The sequence below is a fragment of the Protomyctophum parallelum genome (assembly GCF_964188405.1).
Source record: "Protomyctophum parallelum genome assembly, chromosome: 4".
In the NCBI taxonomy this organism is placed as follows: domain Eukaryota; kingdom Metazoa; phylum Chordata; class Actinopteri; order Myctophiformes; family Myctophidae; genus Protomyctophum; species Protomyctophum parallelum.
In genome coordinates this window covers 51,282,276-51,298,906 of record NC_139700.1, presented here as the reverse complement: position 1 = coordinate 51,298,906, position 16,631 = coordinate 51,282,276, and the positions used below count along the sequence as shown (strand labels likewise).

Sequence of the window (16,631 nt, the reverse complement as noted above, 5' to 3'; positions counted from 1 at the left end):
TTTGAGTTGTCGTATCACTGCATTAATTAAGTAACTTAACCATTTTATTTATTGTACTATTGAAAGTGATATGTAATGCACAGATTTTATTGTTGTTGAAGACTATGAGAAAATGTCATGATTGTAATAGTATTTATATTCTATTTTTGTAGTTTTCACGGTGTACCAGGGAACATCTTCTGTGCTGAAGACAAATAAACTACACCCGTTGAGACCATCCACTTCTCATTATTTCATAATTCGAGGGCGCTTACAGTGAAAACTCGACGCTGGAGACAACTCAACGTCAACCCATCTCACCTACAGCCACCCAGTGCTTCTTCAAGTCACCAGCCCATAGCCACAAGTTTGTCATCGTCACACCACAGTAACCTATGCAGTGAGAGGACTTCTAACAGGTAGCCTCCATCTCATCTTGGACTGAAGCAAGGACATTAGGTTGCAAAACCGACATTAAAAAATTTGAAAAAGGAAACAAAAAATTATAAAATGGATAAAGGAAAACAACCAAAAAAAAAATGAGAACAAGTGTAGGCTTTTATCTGATATGAAGCGATTGATTCGAAGGCTAATGTATTTAATGTCAAATTTAGAACTATTCAGTTCATGCTGCATTTATATATGGGAAAACTAAAGTAGACATTTGTATAATCTGAAATGTATTGGTTTGGTTCGTTTTGTTTGATAGAATTCCTTTGGGTGTTAAAGTGGTAGTCTGTGGGGCTTCGTTAATGGTTTAAGTAAATTGTAAAAACCCAGACTAAATATACCCCAAAGTATCATAAGTGATCAAACAGCATAGACCCAGGCAACTGTCAAGTGCAGATAAAATGGCAGTCAAAATGCAGCAACCAATGAGTTCTGAAGAGACTATAGTTAAAACACAGAAGAAACTTGAAAAGGCATTCATTGAGGCAATGGCATCCTGGATGCAAACAGGAAAAAATGTTCGAAGAGCTTTAAGGACACTTTGTTCGGAAGAGGAACTTCACGAGATGAAACAAAGTATTCGCAATAAACATAATGCAACAAGTGAGATTTATCAATCCATTCAACTTAACTGCACTGCTTCTACAGTAATCGGTATGAAAATGGACGCCTCTAGCATCTTGACCACAGAGCTGTGTGAGCTGGTGGACAAATGCCTGGTAACCACGGTTGAGAGGAGACACGAAAGTAAAGAAAAGGATAAGAGACCGGTGGGAGAAACGGAGACGGTGGGAGAGAGGGCAAAGGAGTCCACTTCCACACATAACCCTAAAGGTCAGGAGATTGTGGGAGAAAATGTGACTGTGGGAGAAATGTCAGCAGAGTCCACTTCCACAGACAACCCTACTGATCAGGAGAACCAGAGATGTGTAAATCAGATCCCAGTAAATCAAATGCAGACTCCATCTACCAATGTGGTGATGACTGTCTTAGAACCAGACCTTAATGAAAAGAGAGATGCAAATAAGAACAGCTATGTATCACAAGATGTTAACTCTGTGCAGCTTCTCAGCGACAGGCAGAAATTGAATGTGAAGGTAAAGGACAGCTCACAGCAGTCAAAAGAGCAGGAGAGTGACTTGGGCACCCCTGAGGTGTTGACCAAGAGCAGCAGTTTTGTGGGTAGAGCTGCCCTCATGGTTAAACATAGACTGGAGCAGCAGAAGAAGAAACCAGTGAGAGAAGAAACTGAATCGCCCAAAGAGCCTTGTGGATCGGGAGCCATTGATGAGGGGAGCCGTCCTGCTCTCCCACCGGCTAAGATGAAAAGCCTCACCATCATCCCTCCTGTTCCGTTTGAAGCCACATGCCCCGGTCCTCCCCAATCCCAGGAAAACCCAACAGTCTATGAGCAACAAACCCTTAAGTCCAGTCCCTGCCATTACAGACATGTCTTGGCTAACTACAGCATTAACTTTGGCTCCTTGGCAAGAAGAAAACCACCCACCTGAAAGACTGACAAGATTAGAGTATTGTTTATTAATGTAAGATCTTTCCTCACCTTTTGACTTTGGGAAACTATGTTTTAAATCATGTTATGTTTGTTTGGCATAACCTGATTGGTGGGAGTGTAACTGCCAGTGTCAGTTGGTTCTTTTAACTTAAGTCAGGTCTTTACTTTTGAAGTTTGTTATTTTTCTTTGTTTATTTGTGTTGTCTTATTTTGACACTTCCTGTAGACTTAGGATACCTTTATTGTGAAACTTCCTGTTAGAGTGCATATATAGCTGAATGTTGGCTTCACTCACCTCAGAGACACTCAGCCAGAGTGACACAGTGAGACACAGCATGTTTGAGGCAGCAGAGCCACATGGTATGAGACTTGTTTGTTTGGAACTTCATGTTTAACCCAGTTGATTTGATATTGTTGAAATGGTTTGTAGATTCAGTATGTGGTTTTGTAGATCCAATATGTAGTTTTGTAGATCCAATATGTAGTTTTGTAGATCCAGTATGTGGTTTTGTAGATTCAGTATGTGGTTTTGTAGATTCAGTATGTAGGTTTGTAGATTCAGTATGTAGTTTTGTAGATCCAGTATACAGCTTGTAGATTCAGTATATAATGTAAAGCCGTTTATATTGTTTACAGTGCCTGCTTTTGCTGTTTCCGATGTGCCAAGTATCGTTATCCCAAGATTGTTGGTATGAAGTTCAAGGTGGCATTCGATTCAACCCCTAGCCCCTCGATTAGCGGAGCGAGGTATATGATTTGTTTGTTCTGTTTTGGGTTCATTCATTTACTTTAGGTCTAATTAATTGTATTGTGGGTTGATGGTTCGTTTGATATATCTCTGTTATGGACATTCTTGGTAATTTATTGGTCTACTCTTGAAATGTTTGAGTTGTCGTATCACTGCATTAATTAAGTAACTTAACCATTTTATTTATTGTACTATTGAAAGTGATATGTAATGCACAGATTTTATTGTTGTTGAAGACTATGAGAATGTCATGATTGTAATAGTATTTATATTCTATTTTTGTAGTTTTCACGGTGTACCAGGGAACATCTTCTGTGCTGAAGACAAATAAACTACACCCGTTGAGACCATCCACTTCTCATTATTTCATAATTCGAGGGCGCTTACAGGTTCCATCCTGGAGGCCAATCTTTCCGGTTATAAAATGGCCACCAATGTAATCAAAAATAAGTCAACCAAGATTCCTATACGGGATCTCTTCACTGGTCAGCAAAAACACCTTGAAGAAGACCCTAGCAGGAGCCCTCGTACAAGGTTTCTTCGACTGCGTACCACAGCACCTCTAAGGCCCTTAAAACTAGGCTACAGACCTCCCAAAACAAACTGGTCAGGCTACTATACTTGGCCTCACTCCTCGAACCCACCTCACCCCTGCCCACTTTGACAGGCTGGAATGGCTTAGGGTCGACGACAGAGTACAGCATCTTGCAATGGGTCTGGTCCACAAGATTCGATACACCACCAAGATACCCATGCACCTGTCTAGATACTTCACTAAGATACCCATGTACCTGTCTAGATACTTCACTAATATACCCATGTACCTGTCTAGATACTTCACTAATATACCCATGTACCTGTCTAGATACTTCACTAAGATACCCATGTACTGTACCTGTCTAGATAATTCCTTAATGTTAACCAAGTCCACACCCACAACACCAGAGGGAGCGCAACTAACCATGTGCAACCCAGATTCGGCACAAACAAGGGACTACATTATTTCCGCTCCTATGTCACCAAAATGTGGAACGCCCTACCAACAGTCGTTAAGACATACAAATCCCTTGACTCCTTCAAAACCGCTCTCAAAGGGCACCTAGGGACGGCCGCAATTCAAAACTGGCCCCCGTAAAATCTGAATCCCCCCCCCACCCTTTTCCCCCTCACTGTATGTTTGTTTCTTTCCCTTTTTTTACCTCTATGATGATCTGTACGTCTCTAATTGTTATGATGAATTGAACATGGTGGGCTCTATTGTAAACAAGTGTAATGTACTGTAATTCTCCAATCTGTTAATACATTCATCAATTAATCAAACAAACAATTTTGAGGGATTTCAGTATATGTCTATTTTTATATTTCTACTCCACTACAATTATTTGAAAACTTTAGTTGCAACTTCATTTGCAGTTTTTTTAGACTATTAATACTAATACAAATATGAATGAACCAGTGGTTTTCAGCCAGTGGTCCCCATGCTAAATGATTCAACCAGTGGTCCTCGAGGGGGTTCCAGGTGGTCCCCATAGCTAAATGATTCAACCAGTGGTCCTTGAGGGGGTTCCAGGTGGTCCCCATAGATTTATATAAATAACACTATTCCACAACTGGCTATTTCATAATCCAAAGTGAGTGCAACAACAGCCATTGCTTCTTTTTACAAGTTCCCTGAAGTTTATAACATTTACTGAGAGACTTGTATAGAGTGACAGTGCCTTGTTAAATCCCATTCGCAGTGCAGTGAGTACAGTAGACTACAGTAGACTGGCTCACCTTGTTTGGATGTGTCAGTCAGATAGTTTCTGGTGACTTTACTTTACTGAACAAGCTCTTATGCAAGCATGAAGCAAAACATAGCTTAGAGGGGCCGGGCAATGCTATGTCAACAACAAGTCTGAACTTATAACTTAACCGGTACACATTTCACTGCATGAGACTATACAGTCTACAGCACAGCAACAACACATGAAACGTAATGTAACCCAATGCAACCACTATCTGGGTCTATTTATACTGTCATGCAAATACACACATATCAAATGTACCTCCACAGTAGCCTCAGTATAGTTGCCATATGGAGATACATACATCATACTGCACTCTGCAATGCCCCCAAAATGAAGTGGTTGTGTAGCTTATATATGCACTAATAGCAGCCTATATTCTACGTCTCTAAAAGGCATAATAAAACGTAATAATTTGCCTAATACCGGTGTCAGGACAGTAGTACAAAACGCTCGCTGCACAGCAGCACTATTAGTCCGCATCCTGGACGGGACGAAGGGGGAGGTTTCTCCCCATGCGGTTTCAGTTGAGTTGATTACATTATACTAATTATTATTAATAATAACATTAACACGGTTTAATATCAATATTCATGTCCTATAGTCCAACTCACCTTAGTGTTCACATTCACAACCAGTCCAGGAACACCAGGCGCAATATTATATAAATATCATAAAACCACCGCAAAAAGAAGAAAGTTAAGAAAAAAAGAGAGAGCTGCTCGATCCAACTTTTAAATCCTCCCGACTCTCTCTCTCTCTCTCTCTCTAGTCTCTCTGTGCCTCCCCCTCTATCTCTCTCCCTCTCTCTCTCTCTCTCTGCTGCAGCACTCACCAGTGCACGTGCACGCGCGCGTGCATCGCTCGCTGCTGCTGCTGGTAGAGAGTGGGCAGGCGCAGGAGGAGGTGAGTTCCGTTCATCCGCGTGCGCGTGTGTACACACACACACACACACACACACACGATGGCCTCTCCATTTAAATAGTACAGCCTGGATGATTCCTGTACCTACTATATATAAATATACAGGCTATATTAAATTATTAATTGGTTCAGTCTGTTGATCACAGAACAGAACTAGAAAAAGTGCCCTTCTGGGCACAGGTCTCCACCAGGATAGGAATGTAGGACATTGCAGCTTGCCTTCATCTGGTGGTTGGATAAAAGGGCAACAAAAGTAAATCAGGATGGAGTCTGAGAAATCTGAAAGACCGGTTTCGTTGAATGGCTCTAGAGAGACTGTGTACCAATTTGCGTGATGTTTGGACAAAATCTGTAGGTGTACTGTGCAAAAACTTGTTTTGCACAAAGCGGCCTCCTGGTGGCGCTATAACAGGCCGTTCTGGAAAGTTTGGGGCAGAGGTTCATCGTTGGCATCCAGGGAGTGTGTGTGCAAAGTTTGGCATCGACCGGGTTAACGGTGGCCGAGATTATCTGCTCACGGACACACACACACACACACACACACACACACACACACACACGGACGGACGGACACACGGACGGACGGACGGAGTGCAAAACATACTCTCCCCCCATGCCTTCGGCCTAGACAATGACTGAATGACTCATGGTGGTGGTGGTGGTCTCATGGTCTCTAAATGTTTTGATGAATTGAACAAGGTGGACCCTCTTAGTTGTAATTGATTGATTGACATATTTATTAACAGTTTGCAGAATTACAGTACATTTCAAGCACAAACTCAATACAAAGACAATTAAGCATTACACTTGTTTACAGGAGGGTCCACATTGTTCAATTCATCAAAACATTTAGAGACATACAAATAGACACTTCTATATAGTTAAAGAACAGAACAGGGGGGCGGCGGTGGCTCAGGGGTAGAGTGCCTGGATGGTAACCGTAAGGTTGCCAGTTCGAACCCGGGCTCCCCCAGAGTTACTGTCTAAGTGTCCTTGAGCAAGACACTGAACCCCTAATTGCTCCCGATGTGCTAGTTGGTGCCTTGCATGGTTTCCGCTGCCATCGGTGTATGAATGTGTGTGTGAATGGGTGAATGTAATGCACAATCTCTCTAAAGCGCCTTGGATAAAGGCGCTATATAAATGCACCATTTAGAACAGGAATTCATCATAAAGGAGGTAAAAAGGGAAAAGAAACATATACAGTGAGGGGAAAACAAAGGGGGGGGGGGGGGTTCCGATTTTACGGGGGCCAGTTTTGAATTGCGGCCGTCCCTAGGTGCCCTTTGAGAGCGGTTTTGAAGGAGTCAAGGGATTTGTATGTCTTAATGACTGTTGGTAGGGCGTTCCACATTTTGGTGGCATAGGAGCGAAAATAATGTACGGTAGTCCCTTGTTTGTGCCGAATCTGGGTTGTACATGGTTTGTTGCACTCCCTCTGGTGGTGTGGGTGTGGACTTTGTTAACATTAAGGAAGTATTTAGACAGGCACATGGGTATCTTGGTGGTGTATCGAATCTTGTGGACCAGACCCATTGCAAGATGCTGTACTCTGTTGTCGACCCTAAGCCTGTCAAAGTGGGCAGGGGTGAGGTGGGTTTGGGGGGTACGAGGCCAAACTGACCAGTTTGTTTTGGGAGGTCTGGAGCCTTGTTTTAAGGGCCTTTGAGGTGCTGTGGTACCAAGAGGTGCATGCATAGTCAAAGAAACCTTGTACGAGGGCTCCTGTTAGGGTCTTCAAGGTGTTTTTGTTGACCAGTGAGGAGATCCTGTAAAGGAATCTTGTTCTTTGATTGACTTTTTTGATTACGTTGGTGGCCATTTTATCACCGGAAATATTAGCCTCCAGGATGGAACCTAGGTAGGTAATTTCATCTTTCTGTGTGATAATATTGTCACCCACTCTAACCAAGAAGCCTTAAGTGAGATTACTATTTGATCCGAAGAGAATGGATTCCGTTTTTTCCAGGTGTAAGGATAGTTTGTTATCAGCGAGCCATGTGCAGATTCTACCGAGTTCAGAGCTGAGGGTCTTTTCAACCTGCAGTTTGTTCCTGCCAGAGACCAGCAGTGCTGAGTCATCTGCGAACAGGAACAAGTTGCAGTCGCAAGCTGATGGCATGTCGTTGACATGTCCCTAGTATGCTTCCTTGTGGAATGCCACAGCTCACTGGGAGGGGGGGGGGGGGGGGGGGGACAGTGTTCCGTTCACCTCCACCTGTCCACCATCTGTTCTCTCCCCTCCAAGTGTACAATGCTTTAAATGTACTGTAATTCTGCAAACTGTTAATACATATTTCAATCAATTGATTGATTAATTGAAATATGTATTAACAGTTTGCTGAATTACAGTACAATTCAAGCACAACTCAACACAAATACTGTTAACTGTGAGTGGACGACACCATAAAGCATTAGGCCTACACTTGTTTACAAGAGGGTCCACCATGTTCAATTCATCAAAACATTTAGAGACGTACAAAATACACTTCTATAGCCAGAGAACAGAACAGGAATTCATCATAAAGGAGGTTAAAAAAAGGGGAAAATAACCATATACAGTGAGGGGGAAAAGGGGAAGTGTAGATAGATAAATAAATAATCACCATAAAGAACTCAACGTTCCACATTCCTCTACTCAAACCCCACCGCGATACTCTCGCGAGACTGGAGCTGGATGCTAGTGGTGTGTGTGTATGTGTTTGAGGAAAACAGCTGAGCTGCTGCACACACACACACACACACACACACACACAGACCTCACAGAACAGAGACAGAGACAGAGAGAGAGAGACATCTTTACAACAGCTACCCACCCACCCACCGCACGCTTTCACCATTTCATAATCAATTCATCACCAATCGATCGACCTTCCTTCGCGTCTCAAAGTCATAATAATGGCGGAAACGGACCCCAAGTCGGTGCAGGATCTGACCAATGTGGTGAGTCGTGATTAGCTAGCTAGCTGGCTAGCTGGCTGCTGTTATTGTTGTAGGCTAGCTGCTAGCACGCACACACACACACACACACACACACACACACACACACACACAAGCCCCCGATCACAGCAATTCATTCATGCTAGCACTATAGCAGTTATCATGCTAACACAGGCGATAGCATCTTACTAATATGTATGTTGTTTATTTTTTTGTCCAGAAGAACAAACAATGTATTTATTGCACCAGAAAAACGCAAAAAATCAAATTTTAGCTGTCCCTGGGCTGGATGGATGGCATCATCAGTGACACTTAAGTAAAAACATTAATAACATTAATATAACATAACAGCGTGCTATCCCAGTGAGTTTGAATAGTGCACTAGTGTTAGACATTATAATTTCTATCATATTGATGTTTGTTGTCCATTCATAATCAAATGGATCGTCTCATCTGTTAAGTAATGCGAATGGAATGCTTTCTGTACTGCATGTACCCAGTACCACCCACCTATAAATCCCCCCCACCACGCACGCACACACACGCAATGCTGTTGCATTAATAGGTATATGATTATTATAATTTAATTCCAGAGATGTCGATGTGTATTGATTGATCTATCACCAATAATGTGCTTTTTTCCCCCTTCCTCACAATGATGTTTGACATGTTGTCATGGAAACGAAGGGTAGCTCAAATCTGGCCCCTTTCGAGACCAGTGTTGTTTTTGGCAGCGATTTTAGTTTTAGTCATAGTCTTGAATAGTGTTCACTTAGTTTTAGTCACATTTTAGTCGCCTGGAATGTTATAGTGTTAGTCCAGTTTTAGTCAACTAAATGTCATATACGATTTTAGTCGACTAAATCTACAGTTGATTTAGTCGACTGAAATGTGTTTTGACAGGCCTTGATGTCGTTGTAATGGCAGATTTTACACTTTGGTTGCATGCTGAAAATAGCAGTTCTACAATCTGCAACGCTTTGTGAGATTGTAGAACTGCTATTTTCAGCATGCAACCCAGCATAAAACTAGATCTCTTGTTCACTATAGTCCCTCCTAACATTTTAATCTAATTTGAGTTAAAAACGTTCACTCTGAAAGAATATACATTCAAAGATTTGAGCCACATTTTCAAGATCTTTTCAAAAATGGCAGACCTACAAGTTCGGTGCCGCGCTATGAGCTTGTAGGTCTGCTATGTTTCAATGGCTAAAGTATAACATAATGCTTAAAACACAATGGTTTAACCCATTCTGACCTGAGATCAGATTCATACGAGGTTTTCCACTGGACACACACTGGTCTGATGAACCCATTCTGACCTGAGATCAGATTCTAAAAATGTCAGTCGTTCTTCGATTTTTCAAAAATGGCAGACCTACAAGCTCATATCGCGCCACTTGAGCTTGTAGATCTGCTATTTTTAAATAGCTAAAGCATAACATGATGCCGACACCAAAATGGGGTCCCCGCCCATAATGGTTTAAATAACGACTGTAGTTTGTTCACAAATAAATAATAAATGTCAATGCTTTTCAGATGATATCTTAATGTCCAAAGCTGCTGCAATGATACATCAGAGCACGATGATGTCTTAGTCTTAAATCACCATGGTAACCATCACCAGCCCACACAGAGTCTAAACAACATGGTGTATGCTTAGTTTTACACCACAGTGTAACATCTCCTTGACAATGAGCTGCAACTCATTTATTTAAACCATTCTGACCGGGCACCCATTTTGGTGTCGGCATCATGCTATGCTTTAGCTATTGAAAAATAGCAGATCTACAAGCTCATATCGCGCCACTCGGTGGCGCGATATGAGCTTGTAGGTTTGCTATTTTTGAAAAATCGAAGAACGACTGACATTTTTAGAATCTGATCTCAGGTCAGAATACGTTAAATCAGACCAGTGTGTGTCCAGTGGAAACTTTATATGAATCTGATCTCAGGTCAGAATGGGTTAATATATACCGGGGAGTAGGGCTGTTAAAAGGTAATGTTCTAGTTCCAATCGTGTCCTCACTTCTGTATCCTGGCTGAATTCCCTACCCTGATGTGATACAAGTGGCATCATAACTTGAAAATGCATTTTCTGTTCAATAAAGAGTGACATGGAGACTGTCACTCCTGTTGCTGAACACTCTAGCAATAACTACAGTAGATTTGTTTGATTACTTCCAATTTCACTAGTTTATCCTGTAAACATCCTCCTCGCGATGTAGATGAAATTGGTAACCTGGACCTGAAACATAAATTTTCAGTTTACTAAAGAGCTGGATGAATGAGACCCCTGTGAACAAACACACTATAGAGATAACACTTCTTTTAACAAACGAAAATCCACTTTTAAGTCCCCTTTTTAACATAAAACTAATAGAGAAACTAGGCAGACCTACAAGGTCAAAGCGTGCTGTCAGATTGTAGTTTGTTATTAGCCCATTTCGACAATTCGGACAATTCTACAAATGTCTTCTAAATCATGACAGTTCTCAGACAAACCCATGTTTCTATGTCAGTGGTGCTCAAACATTTTCATGTCAAGGACCCCCAAAACTATATGTAATTGGCAGCCGACCCTCATCTGAAGATATGTAGTTCCAGGGACCCTCCCCCTCAGAAGCAAAGATTTGAGTTAAAAACAGTTCACTCTGAATGAATATATATTCAAAGATTTGTGCCACATTTTTGCGATTTTTTCTAAAATAGCAGACCTACAAGCTCATAGCGCTGCACTCGGTGCCGCGCTATGAGCTTGTAGATCTGCTATTTTTCAATAGCTTAATTATAATATTATCGTTGCTCTCTCAGGTCCAGACGCTGCTACAGCAGATGCAGGATAAGTTCCAGACCATGTCGGACCAGATCATCGGGAGAAATATCCAAACACAAAATGCTATAAATACGTGTCTTTAATCAGTGTCTATTAGCTGAATATTGCATATTGGATTGATTTTGTTAATTATTTCTTACTGTGTTTTATAATATTGCTTTGTTTTTATGCTAAATATATATATATTTTAGTGACTCCCTACCCTGCCTCGCTCAAGATGCCTTTCCTTTCGCCAGGCCAGTTGTAAATATGATTAATTATCTGCCCGGTAAAAATATAAAAATCACACCCGTGTGAAGTGAGGGGCATTAATGTATTAAAGTCTAACTCAGGTCGCTATGATTAGGTGATGTGATGTAAAACAAACGGACAAAACAAACATTAAACTGTCCATTGTCAATGGTGTTTTTAATGTTTGTTTCACTTAAAACAAACATTAAACCTGTATTCTCCATATGCACACCGCGGCCATATTACCATACTAGTTAATGTCAAGGTGCTAACAAGGTGCAACTTCCAATGGCAGCCCATTCATCCAAACAGAAAAAGTCCTCTCTGATTGTATTACACAACGTCAAACTCACCAACATTGCAGCTGTATGTACGGAAAGCTTGAATTATCCTCTTTCTATCCTCAAAGTGTTTGTTTCATAAAAATCCACTGTAGACATGTTATGAGCTACTTTGTGTCCTTTGCAGGTGATTATCTTTCTAAGTGCTGGAGTTTGGAAGTGCTCGTTAGATATCACTCAACTGCCCATGCGTAGCACCTGTTTTGAATTGGCACATAATGCAGGAGGCAGCAGGACGTTGCTTTACTGAAAACGAGTGCTTCCAAACTCTGATGGAAACATGGCCGCGGTCTGCAAAAGGGCAATATAGGCCCCTCAAAAAATGTGCAGAAATCTGATCATCTGCAGGCTCAGTTGTGAGCATACTGTAGATCGACCATTTTCACCCCCAGAAGAGGGACAGAGGGACACTGGGGTTAATATGGTTAATTGACAAAGTTGAATGAAACATTGTTTTTTGTTGATCTGCAAGACAAGACAGTACAAATATAATTGATCCAAGCATAACGACGTACCGTTGCGTGAGTTCTATATGCCTTAACGATGTCCACTCGACGAGATGAGCACGCGCATCGACGACCTGGAGAAGAACATCGCTGACCTGATGACCCAGGCCGGGGTGGAGGAGATCGAAGCGCCGCCCGGAGAGAAGCCGAAGGATGGAGGTCAAGGGTCATAATGAAGGTGACCAGGAAGTGGTAAGGACAACCACACACCTCCTAGAATATGGATCATCATAAATGCCCAGGAAAACCCTCGGTTTAGACCTGAGGACGATTCTACAAATGCCTTCTAAATCCTGACAGTTTTTAGAAAAACCCTACATGTTTCTATGTCAGTCGTTCTCAAACATTTTCATGTCAAGGACCCCCAGAATTATCTGTATTTGGCTGCGGACCCCCATCTGAAAATATGTTGTTCCAGAGACCGCCCCCCCCCCAAAAGCAAAGATTTGAGATAAAATGTTCACTCTGAAATAATATAAATTCTAAGATTTCACCACATTTTCATGATTTCACCACATTTTCACCGGGTTCCCGGTCTAGAATGGGTTAAAATGAGTGTAAAGAATATTGGTCTTGAAATCAGTATTATCTCCCCAAATGCAACCTCTCATTCTGGGCATGCCCCTAGTAGAAATGGAAGTTAGTTTAGCTAAAGAAAATGCACTTCTGCATTAGGTTTAAAAAATTTAAAGATTTCCCATTTAGTCTTTGTCTAACAACATATGCTGTGTAGGCGTACTGTATGACCATGTCTGTGCTTGTTTCTGCCCTGCAGGTTGCCAGGTCTGTGTGTATACTATACGTAGGCGTACTGTATGACCATGTCTGTGCTTGTTTCTGCCCTGCAGGTTGCCAGGTCTGTGTGTATACTATACTTTGGCGTACTGTATGACCATGTCTGTGCTTGTTTCTGCCCTGCAGGTTGCCAGGTCTGTGTGTATACTATACGTAGGCGTGCTGTATGACCATGTCTGTGCTTGTTTCTGCCCTGCAGGTTGCCAGGCAACACGGCATGAAGGCGGTCCTATCTTCAGGAGCAGCAGAAACTTTACCTTCTAAAAAAAACATGAACTATTATTGATTTGGTGTGTTGTGTGAGATGCTTTTTTATATCGACTGTTGTGATAAATAAATGGTTACAGTTCCTATAATGTAGTGACTTGAAAAAAGTAGAAACGTCATTTGTAAACTATAATAGTATGATATGATTATAACACTCTTTGACATTTGAAACTCTCTGAATCCTTTTATGTATGTGTGTAGAGGGATGGGTGACTATTTCAATGGATGTTCAAATTGGTTGCCCTCCTCAACGCATCACTTTTTATGACCTCGCATCCAAATACTTAGCCTGGTTAATAAACCAAACCGAATAAGCCGTTGGCAAAAATAAAATTGCCTGCCTGGATTACGGTCTGGAGAGGCTCAATTGTACGCCCATTTCCTACACCAGAGAAATGGGGGCGGCCAATCGGGACACGGTATGCACTATGGGCGGGCTTTGGTACAGTGACTTTCAATGCTTGAGACCTTTGACTGACAGTAGCTCTGACCAATTGCGTCAAAGAGAAAGTGTTTCAACCCGCCCCCCTGGAAATGAAATCCAAGCTGAGCCTCCCCAGACTAATATCCCGCGGTCCGTGCGATATTAGTCTGGTTTATTAACCAGGCTACCAAATACTGGCTGGTGGGCTCTGTTGATATACAGCCAAGGAAGAAGTTAATATAACATATACAGCCAGGAAGACAGCCAGACAGGCCATGTTAATATAACACATACTGTACAGCCAGGAAGACTGAGAAATACAGGCCAACAAGCCACGTTAATAACATATTATATACAGCCAGGAAGACTGATAAATACAGGCCACGTTAATATAACATAAGCTGGGATAAACCTTGGAAGAAGATAGTCACAGATGCAAAATAAGTGTCTTCTGTATTTTCATCCCTGATTATAAAAAAAAAGGTGCTGCAAGTGGTAATTATTTTGTTAGAAAGGGTTTTTGTTCAATATGCTGAGGGTAATCATTGCTATATTGTGTTTCAGTACCAACGGGTCTGTCTGTCCAGCTCTTTAGCAAACAATACATTTCGAATCGGGCCACAGATTTAATCCAACCAGGAGAGAGAATTCATTACTGGTCCACTTTTAATTTCACTAGTGTATCCTGTAAGCATTCCGATTGGACTAAATTGGTATCCTGATCTGACAGTTTGTTTTACTAAAGAGCTGCGCACACACTGCAGCAATGTATACTTTGACAACAGAAATATCACAGCACCTTTAACGGTGGCCTCCAGAAGCTTGTGTAACTTAAATCTCACTCTATAGGTGCCAAGTTATGAGATGCATTCCAAACTTGACTGACTTTTGTTCAATTAAAGTAATTTAATAAAATGTTTTGTCTTGTGTTTTAAATCTCCGTTCTAACATGTTGCTGTCGGGCAGAAAGCTCATGTCTGTCCGGCAGCCGACAGGCCTCTTTTGTTTAACCCATTTAGGCCTGCCTTTTTGTGTGAAAATGTAATTTTAAATTTATTTTTTTCTGAAAAACCTCATGTTTCTATATCCGTGGTGGTTAATATTTCATGTCAAGGACCCCAAAGTGTAATTTAATATGCCTCCGCCCTCCCATCTGAAAATATGTTGTTCCAGAGACCTCCCCAAAAGCAAAGATTTGAGTTAAAAACGTTCTGAAAAAATATATATTCCAAATTTGCGCCACATTTTCACGATCTTAAAAAAATAGCAGACCTACAAGCTGGCGCGCTATGAGCTTGTAGATCTGCTATTTTTCAATAGCTAAAGCATAACATGATGCTAACACCAAAATGGGTTCCCGTTCAGAATGGGATAAAGTGGGACATTTGGTATTGTCTATATACATACATTAATGAATCCACTTGCTAACCGGCTGTCAGTATTGAGCAATTTGTTTTATAGGGGTTTCTTGTGACCGTACCATTAACATCCTATGGCAGGCAAATATTCAAACTTTACTTTTGCTTTAGGCCTGATGTCGAAATAAGAAACGTTCGCTCTGAAAGAATATATATTCAAAGATATGTGCCGCATTTATGATAGCAGACCTACAAGCTCGTATAGCGCACCGAGTGGTGTGCTATGAGCTTGTAGATCTGCTATTTTTCAATAGCTAAAGTATAACATGCTTGGCTAAAACACCAAAACGTGCCAACTAGGGGGTTTATGATTCTGAATCCATTCCAAGCATTAGTTTTGGGCTGAAAACGGCCATAGACATCATGACAAATGTGATGAGGTCAGCACATTTGGGCTAGTATAGCTATTTTTAGCCCAAGGAGTGTATTTTGTGCAAAATAGACAATATTTAGGCCAATAATAAACTATATACCAAATTTCCCAGTTCCCACCCGTCCACCTCTGCTGCCAGAATATTAAATGTATGCCCAAGTAACCGTTTAATATCCAAGGTTTCCACACAACAGAAATTACTATGATCGTGCTTTATATTACAATTATATTCATTACATTTTGCAATAGAGGGTACAGCATGGTTCCCCAATTAATTTTCCTCAAGGGCCATATTTTGACTACGGTACCAGGCTGGGGGCCGAGTCGGCGAAATTAATGTTCAGGGCAAGACCCCATTTGAAAAGGACCCCCAGTTTGACATGCAGAGGCCACTGACCCCAATTTAATGCCATTTATATCTGGGGACCCCCCCCCCATTAGCGGGCCGCCAATTGGGGAACCCTGGGGTACAGTATGTGCATGCATACAGTGGATGGCAGATTGAGTGTCAAAGTAAATTTAATGTTGCTTAAAGTCATTTAATGCAATCAAATAGGACTTTTCTGTGTGGATGTACGGGGCTGTCAAGGCCAGAAAGTAGTTTTCTGCCACTCAGGCGTTCCCACATAACTTCCGGGTATGATGATGTCACATGCGTACCCTCTATAGACTATTGCAAAGAAATGTACCCCAGTCCTATACCACCGTTCTGCCGCTGAGATCTGTGACGCATTCACACCGCCGACACCGGACAACCCCAGCTTCAGGGTAGGGTCGCTCAGTGGACAACCCCAGCTTCAGGGTAGGGTCTCTCAGTGGACGACCCCAGCTTCAGGGTTAGGGTCTCTCAGTGGACGACCCCAGCTTCAGGGTTAGGGTCGCTCAGTGGACGACCCCAGCTTCAGGGTAGGGTCTCTCAGTGGACGACCCCAGCTTCAGGTTAGGGTCTCTCAGTGGATGACCCCAGCTTCAGGGTTAGGGTCTCTCAGTGGACGACCCCAGCTTCAGGGTAGGGTCGCTCAGTGGACGACCCCAGCTTCAGGGTAGGGTCTCTCAGTGCGGGCACTCGGCACACCCGGTGCGCAGCGCACTGGATTTT

At 42.0% G+C, this 16,631-nt stretch overlaps 2 protein-coding genes across 5 annotated transcripts in view; one reads left to right on the top strand and one right to left on the bottom strand.

Moving 5' to 3' along the window:
* LOC310857566 (solute carrier family 66 member 2) overlaps window positions 1–5,241 on the bottom strand; it is a 200,028-nt gene extending 194,787 nt beyond the window's left edge. For all 3 annotated transcript variants that reach the window (XR_014569148.1, XR_014569149.1, XM_083763283.1), the window contains exon 1: window positions 5,092–5,241. The gene's annotated coding sequence lies outside the window, so the exon portion shown is untranslated. The remainder of the gene's footprint in view (window positions 1–5,091) is intronic.
* A 2,913-nt stretch (window positions 5,242–8,154) lies between these two features.
* On the top strand, window positions 8,155–14,656 carry hsbp1b (heat shock factor binding protein 1b). Of its 2 annotated transcripts, none has more exons than XM_083763285.1 (4): window positions 8,155–8,344; window positions 11,156–11,222; window positions 12,301–12,447; window positions 13,250–14,656. In XM_083763285.1, the coding sequence occupies exons 1-3, from the start codon at window positions 8,300–8,302 to the stop codon at window positions 12,426–12,428; spliced, it is 240 nt and encodes a 79-aa protein (XP_083619411.1). In that variant the 5' UTR covers window positions 8,155–8,299; the 3' UTR covers window positions 12,429–12,447; window positions 13,250–14,656. The 2 variants fall into 2 exon arrangements, with proteins under 2 accessions (XP_083619411.1, XP_083619412.1); XM_083763286.1 differs by having other exon boundaries at window positions 13,247–14,656.
* The last annotated feature ends 1,975 nt before the right edge of the window (window positions 14,657–16,631 follow it).

Excerpts from the sequence above, each read along its gene's own strand:
- hsbp1b (XM_083763285.1), top strand. The coding sequence starts at position 8,300 with ATGGCGGAAACGGACCCCAAGTCGGTGCAGGATCTGACCAATGTG. Across the intron at positions 8,345-11,155 it reads TGCAGGATCTGACCAATGTG|GTCCAGACGCTGCTACAGCA; the intron begins GTGAGTCGTGAT and ends TTGCTCTCTCAG. Across the intron at positions 11,223-12,300 it reads GGACCAGATCATCGGGAGAA|TCGACGAGATGAGCACGCGC; the intron begins ATATCCAAACAC and ends AACGATGTCCAC.